Source organism: Ambystoma mexicanum, chromosome 3p, assembly GCF_040938575.1.
Source record: "Ambystoma mexicanum isolate Mex_15411 chromosome 3p, UKY_AmexF1_1, whole genome shotgun sequence".
Lineage (NCBI taxonomy): Eukaryota > Metazoa > Chordata > Amphibia > Caudata > Ambystomatidae > Ambystoma > Ambystoma mexicanum.
This window is the reverse complement of record NC_090925.1, coordinates 873,320,505-873,333,687: the sequence shown is the minus strand read 5'-3', so window position 1 is coordinate 873,333,687 and position 13,183 is coordinate 873,320,505. Positions and strand designations below refer to the sequence as shown.

At 47.0% G+C, this 13,183-nt stretch overlaps 1 protein-coding gene across 2 annotated transcripts in view; it reads right to left on the bottom strand.

The window, feature by feature from the left end:
• Positions 1-5,435, bottom strand: part of LOC138581038 (sulfotransferase 1B1-like) — a 282,080-nt gene extending 276,645 nt beyond the window's left edge. Inside the window, exon 1 of one of the 2 annotated variants that reach the window (XM_069652063.1) lies at positions 5,357-5,435. In XM_069652063.1, coding sequence (XP_069508164.1) covers positions 5,357-5,412 — 56 coding nt within the window. In that variant the 5' untranslated portion in view covers positions 5,413-5,435. Of the gene's footprint in view, positions 1-2,705; positions 3,017-5,356 lie in introns of those variants that run through there. The other variant, XM_069652064.1, reaches the window with a different exon arrangement.
• Between the last annotated feature and the right edge of the window lie 7,748 nt (positions 5,436-13,183).

The following is a 13,183-nucleotide window of genomic DNA, read 5'->3' as shown; positions in this document are numbered from 1 at the left end:
AGGAAGAGTCAGCTCAGCTCACGGCTCTGAGTTGTCTGTGGGCCCGGGTCTAATTTAGAATAGAAAAGGCTGCAGACCCCTGTTGATAGCACAGCTATAGATGGCTACAATCTGCTCCATTATCATTAGCAAAGTGAAAGTGGTGCATGCAGGATGGCTCCCACTGTGCATGGAACAGAATGTGACCTCGCCCTGAGACCAGACCACTGCCTGCATCCAATAATTCTACTTAAGGAATGACTGGAAGGCACAGAGTGTTCTAATGAAAGCCACATTCTTCCAGGGAAAGAGGGAAAGAGGTTTGCAGTCACTTGCAGCCCTCTTGTTTCAGAATGTATTGCTGTATGAATCCCTCACAAGCAAATGAGGCACAACAACAGGATGCTTCAGAGCCCTGCAACAATACTTCACAGGGAAAAGGACTGGCAGGATCACAACACTGAGATCCCACTAGTACATAACTCTGGCAACAGATGCTGGACTCTTCGTCCCACACAGACGGAGCTCTCTCAACGCCCACTCCATACCCTCTGAAGCACATTTTTCCAACAGTAAAAAGAATAATTTGCAAAGAGACATTACCATTTGCACAGTGGCAGTCACGTGTTTCCCAGTCTGACAAATCACTTGCCCTGCCCAAACCCTACACACTTAGCGAAGATTGACAAGTCTTCCCCATTGACCATTCCACTTACCTCTCGTCATCACCATACTTTCTATTCTATACCAACTTGTAGATGCTTGCTGTATTGAAAATGGAGAATAATGCATCTATTTGAGGCAGAGAGAGAGAGAGAGAGAGAGAGAGTGCGTGTGTGTGTGTGCGCACGTGCAAGGGAGAGAGAGATGGATTAACAGTACACCTGTCTGCAAGAGGCCAGTGGTAGGAGTGTAGGGTTTCAGGCTATTTTGCTTTGTAAGGCCTACTTTCCTACTCCCCTGCTAACAGACTCCCCTCTAAGATCTCCTACCACCTTACACGATACACACAAACCCCTGCAGGCAGCCACCACAGGTCTAGCCGTTAGCATAGCAACAGTAAATGAGCCATGCCTAAGCTCTCCTTTTAGCTCTGTCCCACGCTCCCATATCAGTGGCTAACCAGAGCCAAGGTGCTGTAGTCTATCAGCTGCTGGGCTCTGCCCTATGGATAACAAACTCCCAAGACTCTCCACCAGACCATAGAAGGCAGAAGGACACACAGTCTGGACCTGCCCCCATCAACAACGGGTTTTTTCATCTGCCTCTCTCATTGTCCCACTAATGAACCCCCCCCACTTTTTTTCTTACAGACCAATACAAAGCAAGTCCACCAACCGTATCAGGAGGGCACTATACAAGACCACTTACATTCCTGAACATGTCTTTTCCACCTGAACTAGAAGAATATATATTGAAATGAAGAAAACCTTTAAAACAATCAGCAGTCCCCTTGAGGCCAGTAGGGCTGGGTAAAGAAAGCCACATGTTGCTCTGCCTGGCATATGGCGGGCTGATTCCCAACCCTTGACCCATGAAAGGTGCCGCTCTGTCGGGCCTTCTTCCTTCATGCCGGTAGGGCAGTCCATTTCTGATTACCTATCCTCCTCCCAACTACACCAGAGCAGCAGGGTTCTCTAGCTATTGCCCTATATGTAGACCCCTCTCATACCCCACTCTTTATCCCATGAGGTAAACTGGCCTCGACAGATTAGAGAGATGTCCCAACCTGAGGTTATTCACACTGCATTTCCTGCAACTTCCTATACACCAGTAGACTAGGGCCATTTTAAGGGTTCTGGCGCTTGGCGGACCCCAACCCCAATCACAGAACGATTTTGCCCCACCCCATCCCAAATCAAAGACATTTGGTGACGCAATAATCTCTGTATGGCCCCCTACAATCCCATCACAACCCGGATCTAGATAGGCTGCCCTGGCAGCAATCCCAGTAACCCTTGGAACTCCAGTGAAGTCCACTGACTCCCTTCTATTGTGCAGAAATCAGAATAACAAACAGGACACATTTAAAGGGCAACATTAAGGGCAGTTGCTTGGCAATATCGGGACCTAGAGCAAGAAACTAACATGAACCCTGCACCTGCTCAGCCAACTTCCATCTCGCCAACTCGTCGCCATCTCACTACCACTCCAAAGCCTACATTATGTATTTTAGTACTCTCTCCATTTATTTCCAATAAATGTTCTTCCTGATTTCTATCTCTTCTGTGAACTATCACTCACTCGAAACGTCCTCTTTCTTTCTTTTAGACCACCCCGTGCATTCCTTGATGTACATATTTCCTTTCCTTCATTTGTTGTCCACTTTCTGTGTCTACTGCTCGCTCTATCCTGGTCTCCTTGCACTGCAGCTTCTTGCATTCTGCAAGTTTCTCTCCCTCTTTCTTCCTGTTTCTGCACTCTCATTTTCTTTCGTTGTTCAGTCATTCGCCATGATTCCTTTGCTCTTTTATCCCTCTCCTGCTTTTGTTGTTATGTGACACTTGATACCCTCTGTCTTTGTTATTCTATCTATCCATTCATGTATTCTTTTCATTTATTCTTGCATTCTCACACTTTCTTCCTATGTTTTAATGTTATTTGGCTTTCGTTCCTATCCCTCCTTTGTCTTTTGCCTGCGGTTTCTCTCAGTAGCCCCCCTGTGTCCCTCTGCCCCCTGTGCCCCGCCGCACGCTTTCTCCTGTTGCTCTCTCTCTTTCGCTTACTTGGCGTTTGTTGACATGATCTGCCCCATTTGGCGTCTTCGCTCCTCCTCAGTCCTCCATCTTGAGTCCTGGCAAGTCTCTCCCCGAGCAGGAAGCGATTACACCTCGTGCAAGTAATGCAAGGCCAAGTCTAAGTTAAGGGACATTTAGACTAGCAAAGAGGTGCTCATGTTTAGGGTGCTAGATGAGCAAACGCTGTGCTGCCTTCATGCGGGAGGGACTGTGCAGGTAACAAGCCAGCCAGAACAGGCCTTCTGCCCTCTGCCACTGCCCTGTAAGGACATAAATATGGCAGAAACATGAGTCCAGGACTGATTCACAGCCACCTGTGCAGTGCCCCCTCCTACTCTGCGCCCTGGGCAGTTGCACGCTTTGCACTCCTCAAGAAATGGAAACATTAGCAGTGCATGATGGGAATACTTCGGCTCTGCGGAGTCACAAGTTACACGGTAAAAAAAAAAGCAGCCATACGGGCTGTAATATATAAGCCACCTCATACAACAAGTGTGCATAGGCCAGCAGCATAAGTTAAGTTAGGGTTCTTATACCACGCACTGGTGGTTTCTTGGCACTCTAGCATAGATAACGAAATCAGATTAAAGATCACAAGGAAGGTGTCTTTGCCAGAGAATCAGCCCTGAGTTCTGAGCAATGAGTTAAATAGCCACAGAAAGGTGCATGTCCCCTGACATGGACACAGAACAGAGACTGGCAGCCACACAGTGCCACTGGCCCCAGCGACGAGGGACAGATTACTAATGACAAACTTGTCCCCTTGCAGAAGAATATGGTACATTTTAACAGTAGCAGCCCCCAAGATGGCAGACAGGCTGTGGTATGGATGCACAACAGCTCAGTAACCATACGAACAAGATACACACGTGCACGCACAGATAGCAGCCTGTCAGCGTGTTCACGTGCTCCAGCATGGACATTGGTGACAGATGGGAGGACACAAGGAAGCCACAGTGGCATAGAGAGGGGCTCCGGATGCACGCACACGTCCGGACATAGACTGGTAGAGTGACATGCTTCCCCAAAGGGACTGCCAGAAGCACGTGATGTCACCTCGTGCTGCAATATGTGAATGATGGCGATTAGTAGATATGGAGAAACACGACAGCTGGTGTTAGAGTCGGACAATTTTCAACTATTTAGAGACTGGCAACTTTGACAAGTTAGACACAGTGAGATTAAATGAGTTGCCCAAGAACACACGTTGGTTAAACCATGAAGCTGGGATTTCAACTCACAGTTCAATTTCTGCACCTGACCACTGTGTTTTCCAGTACTTGCCACACAGCAATGGTCAATTATTTTCGGAGTATTTGACTTTCAAGAACAAAAATAGCTCATTGTGTAGCCACATACCATGATAAAGCAAATGACAGAATTAAAATGAAAAATCAGATCGAAACAGCGGAACATGCAATAAGGGAGAAATGATGCAATAAGGGAGAAATGGTGCAATAAGGGAGAAATGGTGCAATAAGGGAGAAATTATGCAATAAGGGAGAAATGGTGCAATAAGGGAGAAATGATGCAATAAGGGAGAAATGGTGCTCATTGCTCAAACCTCAGAAAAGTAGGGTCTGTGTTAGTGGGGTGCAAAGCTGTGATTTTCAGGGTACCCACAGATTTTAGGTTTCCTTACTGGGACTGGAATGTATTGCTTTCAGGTTATTGCCAGATTTCACCGTCACCCAAATGCAATCCCTGAATTCTTCTGTAAGGCTACACACAGATTTCTGCATCAAGTGCATAAACAGCTGAGCTATCCTAATACATGTAACTGTGACTGCCATGTTACAGAGAGGTCCCTGGACCAAGGAGAGGTTCCCAACATCTATCTACAAGTTGCGAAAGATTTTTTTGGGAAATAAAACCAAAAGGAAGGTTGAGGTGGACAAATCACTCATCTTCAGCCTTCAACAGAACACAGGACAGAGACCTGTATTTAAATTAGGTCATCTAACGAATTTTTCATCAATGTATCAATTATCTGAACCATTGGGTAGCTGACATAAAAATAAATGATCAGTCTTTACTATTACAATTGTTGCAAATCAACAGTACTCGTATTTAATCCAAATATTATTGCACACCAAGACATGTTATTAGTCATTTAAACATTGTCCGTACATTTGTGCATGTAATCAGTTTTGAATACTGAAATCCAGACTGTACATAAAGGAGGGAAAAAAAGAAGAAAAAAGCCTTACATACGTGGTCAAATGAATCACACACAACAAACAACGAACACAATTATATAAGCAAAACAACATTGAATGATTGTAAAATATCATAAACTCAAAACATGAATTACATAGTTAAAGAACTCAATAAGAATGAGTTGGAACTGTACCAAAGAGTGGGACTAGAGACCACTGTTTGCCAGTCCAACCTAAACAAAAATCTATCTGCGGGACCTCCACGTGAAAGGCAGATATGAACAGCAAGCACGTTTACCTACCGAGCTATCACACTGGCATTCTAACAGGTGATGGCAGTGTACATGCAGATGGTTACACTAGGCAACACTAACCCCTAAATTAGTTTACAATGACTAGAGCCTGTGCATTACTGCTGTGGCGCAGATCTAAGCGCCGGGTGCATCAGCGCGCCATCTTGCCGGGTCCCAGAGCACTCACCTGTTGTGTGAGAGAACCTCGCTCTTCTGCTCCAGTGGAAGCAGCAACGAATGCATCTGGCATTTTATAGGCAGGCCCCGCACACAGAAGGACTGGCCACAATCCCAGGAAGGAGAGGCTTGGCTCCGGCCTCCGCTTTCCAGAGTGGACATGTCCTGAAGTAACCTCAGTAGAAATCCCATAGCTGGAGGGATCCGCCCAAACACTGTGACTCAGCTGGGCTGTGTGGAGACGGGCGTGAGAGTGCGCAAGGGTCTGAACACTTGTGAATGGAGACTGTACAGCGAGGAGCATCAGAAAGTCTCTTTTCAAAGTGACATTCTGGAAGAATCTCCGGGCAGAAGAAGTGCTAGGACTGGAACACAGAAATACCAACAAAAAAGGCCTGAAGCGGACACACGAGGAACCGGGGCGAAGGGCGAGACGGTGTACAGTTTCTAAGGCAAGAGCAGACTCCATGGGCCTGGGTCGGACCCAGGGGAGGGATAGCACCGAGAAAGCGGGAGTACAACTGGAGAAGGTGCATGGGGTGTGAGTGCACAGCAGACTGGGCCGCCCCTCTACAGACAGGGGAGCAGCAGCAGAGATACTCAATGACTGAGCTGGAGACCAGGCCCAGATTCACCCATCAGCCCATTGGGCTTTCCCAAAAATGCAGGCACCTCATGTCACCCCGCCCATCAGTCTATACACATAATAGTAACAATTGTTATTAGTAGTAATGATAGTAATGATAATCATATTAATAGTAATAATATGGCCTTGTAAAGCACGCCTTTTTTGTTGGCCTTGCTGTGCATGGTTCTCTAAGAATATAGGAGGAAGGGCAGGCCCGGACTGGCCTATAGGGCAATAGGCCAGTGCCAAACCCAAAACGCAAAATGCTGATGTGGGTCCGTTTTTTTGGTCAAAGTGGGACACTTTTTTGCCCAAAGTGGACCAGTTTGATGAGTTAACTCACCATGCGGCTAGTAGTTTTGACCATTGTTACTGAATACATGTTCTTTAAAATGCACAATTTTCATCACATGTTTGGGTACTACTCAAACAGTGTCACGAAAGGAAATGAATCACCTTTTGCAACTGGGGGCCACTTTTTAATTGGTGCCCGAGCCCACTTTATGCCACAGCTGAACCAGAGGGAGGGTGGTTAGTGGGATAGCGGGAGAGGCAAGTGCAAAGTCTGTGGTGCAGGTTGGAAGTACTCAGTTCCTGTGGGCCGTGTTGAAAGTGCACAGAATGCTTGGGGCACTAATGTGACTGGGGGGAGGCGTAGTAGAGTTGAAAAGAGGAGTGTGGGTCATCGTTTGGTAATGCTTCAATGGTGTTTTTACTAGGCCCATGAGAGTTGTCAGTGGAGAGGGGGCGCATTTTATTTATTTATTTATTGTTCACTTGTTAGGTGCCTATACGGCAAGTAAAACACTGTTTCAAAGCGCCCACAGGTCGAGGGGGGGGGGCAAGGGAGTGGAATACATTGCATACACAATAATTAATAAGGGCAGTGCAGGGAAAAGGAGCGAAGGACAAACCTACTATGCCTTGTGAGTATTCAGAACGTGCAAGTGCAGCAAGGAAAGGGCAGAGAGAGGAAGTGCTGGGGAGTCCGGGCTCATTGGTGAGCCACAGAAAAAGTGCTTGAGTTGTTGAGTGCTACACGGCCAAGGGCCACGTGAGGAGTAAGTGTGATCCTCTAGGCCAGAGGGTGTGCCAGGGCAAGTGCTGAGGGAAGACAGGATCTGGGTCAATTGGGAGTGGGAGGTCAGGGGCCAGAGGATGCAAAAGAGTCCCGGACACCAATCACAGAAACTGTGGGATTAGCAGAGAAGAGAAGAAGGGAAGGAGGAGGTGAAGAGGAAGGTCTTGAGGAGCTTCCAGAATTTAAGAAAGTCATGTTCAAGGCACAAAGGCAGGGGGAGGCTGTTCATAGGAGGGAGCCAGCTGAGGAAAGCGATCGAACACCTACCCGCTGTTTAGCAAAACGCTTTACACACAAAGAGTTGGTGCCAGAGGAAGGAAGTGGTCTAGAGGGAGAGTATTTAAGTTGCAGATAGTGTGGTTCCCGGGCCCAGACAGCCTTGTGGATGATGCAGAGGGATTTGAATTTAAACCGTGAAGCAAATGGGTGCCAATGAAGACTTTTTAGGGCAGAGAGATGCAGTCCCTGGGCTTAAGACCAAGAATAAGTCTTGCTTCCCTATTCTGCGTTAGCTGGAGCACAAGCCAGTGCTCGGGTAACTTTGAGCCTCTAGGGGAAAGTGAGAAGATGGAGAATTCCATTGAGAAGGAAGAGCTGAAAGTGGGACTTCTTGGCAATGTTGGTACTTGACGCAGCCCAATATGGCTGACCTATTCTTGTCGCCGATGGAACTACCTACATTCAAGTAAGGACTCTTTCAGTTACTTGATTGCCTATACTGTCCAGCCAGCCATACCCGGGTATTGCTTCTTCCAGTCACTGATTGTCCTCACTGCCAGGTGCACATCTTGCCTATTGTGATGTTGTGAGCCCTAGTCACTGTTGCTTTTGCACACAGGTGCATATCCAATCTTGCCTATTGTGATGTTGTGCGCCCTAGTCACTGTTGCTTTTGCACACAGGTGCATATCCAATCTTGCCTATTGTGATGTTGTGAGCCCTAGTCACTGTTGCTTTTGCACACAGGTGCATATCCAATCTTGCCTATTGTGATGTTGTGAGCCCTAGTCACTGTTGCTTTTGCACACAGGTGCATATCCAATCTTGCCTATTGTGTTGTTGTGAGCCCTAGTCACTGTTGCTTTTGCACACAGGTGCACAACCACTTTTTGTTATTACTAATGTTGTGTGATTCAGCTACTGCTGCCTTGCACATAGGTGCATAGTCTCATTCTCCCCTTAGTGAGTTAGCCAGCTCACAAGAGAAACCCCCACTTTAGATAGCTAACACCTGCCCACTCCCCTATCCAAACCAAGCCATACCATGCAAGGCTGCTTACTATTCATGATGTTCCCCTTCTGTGCCATCCCGTTTGATACACGTTGCACAGGTGCCCACTTCCTTTTCCACGATAATGGCCTATCCAGAGCAGCCTGCCCCCGTCATCATCCCATCCCATGCCCCACTCCCTTCCTTCCCCGCACCAACCCATTCCACAACCTGCACCCTCCGATCAACAGTTTAACAGATCACAAATGTATCCAAACGCTACGAAGCAACAACACACCTCACTTTTCACCTATAACAACTACCCCAGTCCTCAGTGCACTTAGACGCACCAGACTCAGATCACGGACTTCCACATCTTCCTATCTCACTACGGGAGGACTACCCAAAGTTAATCAACCCAATCATATCCCAATTCTAGGCACATCAAGAACCCTAAGACTCAGATCTAGAACCTTCAACCCTCCTCGTAATATCACTCTTACCAATCATGCTAACACAGAAGGCATACCTCTATCAAGAACTCAAGATAAACACCCCAAAAGTCCCATCATAAGCAAACAACAATCTAACGCTACTGAAACTACCAACACTCACCCACCCACCCCAATCCAAGAGCCACCTCCGGCTTCACACCTCAAAGCAGCCCTCATTAACGCGCGCTCCATACATGCTCATGCCACTGAAATTCACGACCTCATTACTGAGCAAGAGCTTGACCTACTCATAGTGACAGAAACCTTGCTCCACCAAGCATCCGGCCCCTCGCTCTCCATTGCCATTCCCCCAGACTATACCATTCTCAGAACTGACAGAACAAAATCAGTAGGTGGAGGAGTAGCCATCATCTCTAAAGACCACCTCAAACTAAGAACCAGCCCTATCGAGAGCCCAGACGGTTATGAAGTCCTGCTAGCTAAACTAGCTACGGACCACAAAACCACTATTAATTTAATAACCATCTATAGAGCACCTAACACCTTATCCCAACCAGAACTAGACATACCATTATTGCTAACGCCACTCATAAAACCAAACACAAAATGCTTAGTACTAGGGGACCTGAATCTAGGATTCAACGACCCCCAAGACCACAAAGCAGATGCACTACATAGTTCACTTAAAGACATGGCTTTCACGCAACTCGTGAACACCCCTACCCACATAAAAGGGAGGACTCTAGACTGGATACTATATCTTAACACTACAGTATCCATAGATTCCATCTCCCCGGTACCATGGTCAGACCATCACTGCATAAACTTCACTATCCTGAGCAAAAAGCCAGATGCACCCAAAACGGCCATGAAAGAATCATATGTAACAAGAAACACACGTAAACTCACAGCAGAAAATATCAACCCACTATTAGCCAAAGCCCTCAATACCAAAATCATTAACGCCAAAGAACCGTGTGCCCTGGCAGACTTTTACCACAACTCTCTTACTAGTACAATAGACGCCCTAGCACCCTGCGTTAATAAAACTAAACGTAAAGACAAAAAATCCTCCTTCTGGTTCAATGAGGAACTAGTCGCCCTCAGACGAATTAAAAGATCGCTTGAACACCGCCTAAAGAAAAACCAGACCCCAGAAGCTTTGGAAGAATTCAACTCGGCAAACAAAACCTATAAATCAGCCATCATCGCCCATAAAGCAGATGCCTTCAACACAAGAATCAGTAATGCGTCCTCCGATAGCAAAGAGTTATTCACCATACTCAAGGAGCTGGAGAACCCGATCCCTATAATTAACCCAGTCAAACCTAGCAAAGAATGGTGCACCACCATCCAAGATGCCTTAGACACTAAGATTAAATTACTACAAAACAAAATTATCTCTAAAAGAAACCTCCTATCCGACAAACACTCCACGACCAACCAGATCTCCACTACCGGAGTAAACACTGCCCCTTCCTTCAACTTCACACCAGTCTCTCACGATACAGTACTTAAGACTATAGCCAAACTCAAAGCGTCCAACTGCAAAGGAGACAACTTCCCAGCACACCTAATTAAACTCTGCGCCCCCATCCTCACGCCCATAATCACCAACTTTGTAAATGCCTCCTTCTCCACCAACCAGGTCCCAATCAGCATTAAAGCAGCCTGGGTCACCCCCCTTCTAAAAAAGCCCACGCTAGACCCACTAGTGCCTACTAACTACCGGCCCATAACAACTGTCCCATTTCTACTTAAAATCATTGATAAAATAGCGTATAACCAACTACAAACTCACCTAGAACAAAATAATTTGCTAGGAGCCAGACAATCAGGCTTTAGGCCTAACCACAGTACTGAGACAGCACTCTTGGATCTAAAAATCCAATTAGACGCTATCAGAGACTCAGGCAAACTAGCTACACTACTGCTACTGGACCTATCAGCAGCATTTGACCTAGTAGATCATGACAAACTATGCAACACTCTAAAAAAAGATTTTAATCTTTCCAACAACGCCACTTACTGGATCAAATCCTTTCTTACGGACCGTACATCCAGAGTTGCCATTGGGAACTTTGCAGCGGACCCCATATTAGTGCCCTTAGGGGTCCCCCAGGGATCCTGCCTATCCCCCACACTCTATAATGCATACACCAAACTCTTATTCTCAGCCCTAGACGATATGGGTGTCATCTACACCAATTTCGCAGATGACACACAGATCCTCATCCCTATCTCAGGCGACTACACCCAAGACACCCTCACCATCAATAAAGTTTATTCCATAATCCAAAACTGGATGGCCCTGAACAGTCTTTGTTTAAATGATGAGAAAACGGAGATCCTCATCGTGGGCTCCCAAAAAAGATTAAGCACCCTCCAGCCGGACTACTCCCACATTAACATCGACGGTACCCAGATCCCAGTACTTAAACAAGTCAAAACGTTAGGTGTCTACATCGATGCCAACCTCTCCATGCACAAACAAATAGCAGCCCTCTCCTCATCCACAGCTTACACAGCAAAACTTATTGCTCTTAGTCGCCAATTTCTCACCCCTGTAAATTGTATCACTCTGGCTAGAGCCCCAATCCTAACAAAACTAGATTACTGTAACATCCTCTTCCTGGGAACATCCAAAACTTTAAAAAAGCTCTGAAAACCTGGTTATTCAATAAATATTGAACTATCTCACCAATTGTAATCTGATTTAGGACCATATTTTCCATTGTAACGTCTGTAAAAATATTACTGTCTTGAAACTGTAACATTGTGTATTAATTGACTACCTTCTGTATCCATTCGCCGTGATACCCCAGGGTCTGGGCGAGTAACAAATGTATTAAATAAAATAAATAAATAAATAATGTCCTGAGTGTGAGGGAGGTAGGAGAGAGGAGTCCAAGATGACTTCAGTGGTTCTGGCTTCAGAAGAATAAGCAGGGGGAGAGCCCAAGGAGGAAGGCCAGAGTGAAGGGAAGAAGGAGGGAGCAGGGAGAGGTCCCGATAGGAAGGATCTCCGTTTTACAGGCGCTGAGGCAGAGATTGTTGGAGGTGCACTAGGACTGGACGGCAGATAGGAAGTTATGGGTGATGGAGGGTGCAAGACAGACAGCAGGACGTTTGAAAAAGAGTAGTGCATCGTCTGCATAACACTGGAAGTTGGAGAAGGAGGAGATGAGGCATGCAAGCAGAGCAAGGTAGATGTTAAAGAGCCAAGGGTAGAGAATAGAACCCTAGAGGACATGTCAGCCAGTCCAGTGCCCGTTCCGAGATACCAAGGGTATCGTGGAGCCTTTGTATGAGGATGGAATGGTTGACTGTGTCAACGGCAGAGGAGAGATCGAGAAGGATGAGGACAGCAGGGGAGTTGGAGTCCAGAGATGTGAGCAGTTCTTCACAGGTGTTCAGAAGAGCAGTTTCCGTGCCTCTGGATGCTCGAATCCACATCAAGTTCAGTGTGTGAGATGAGTTGGGGCAATGCCAACTTCTCCATCAGCCTCCCCAGGAAGGAGGTGATGGAAATAGGGCAGTAGTTGGCAGGGCATGTAGGGTCTGCTGAAGGTTTTTTTCAGGAGTGGGTGCACAAGGGGGTGCTTAAGGGAGGAGGGGTAAGATCCAGTGTCAAAAGAGTGATAGCAGAAATCAGCAAGTTTGGGGCAAGGGAGCCAATTTTATCCTTGGCGGTTCTGGATGCGCAGGGGGAAACCTGTTTAAAGCAGACCATCATAGAGCGGACAACTTTGGTAACTTCTTCAGGTGTGACAGGGGATAAGGAGGAGAAGGAGAAAGGAGGAGGGAGAGGGGCCAAGAGAGGCCAGGGGGTGAGGAATGGGGTGGGAGGTTGGTTAGCAAGGGTGTTCAGGATGTCCTGAGTTGTGGTGGTGAAGTGTGTGGCCAGTGCATTGCAGAGGGCCTGGGAAGGAGAAGGAGAGGAGGAGACTTCGGAAGGGTTGGCTAGTTCACTGCATATCTTGAAAAGTTCAGCTGTGTTGTTGGATGTACCGGAAACCCGTGTCTGTATGTGGGCTCTTTTCCTGGAGTGGATGGAGAGTCTGTATTGTCTTTGGAGCGGGTGGCAGCCCAGTTTGTCAGAGGGTGAGCCTGAAGTTTGCCACTTCCGTTCCGCCTCCCTGCACTTTTGTTTCAGGGCCGCAAGTTTGGAATCATACCAGGTGTTACGCTTAGAGGAAGGTTTCAGGCTGATTCTCATGACTGGGACAAGAATGTCAAGAGTATTGGTGATGGAAAGCTGGAGGTTGCTGAGAGCAGAGTCAGAGGTAATATCAGAGGTAGGGGGCGAGGGGGAATGAACGTGGAAGCGTAGGCAGCATCTGACACTCGTTTCATCAGGCGGATGTTAGTGAACAAGGTTGGCAGGGCTTTTTGGGGGGGCGGAGAGGAGAAAATGGTCTGACCAGGAGAGAGGGGTGACAAGTGGAGGGGAGAGAGGTCAG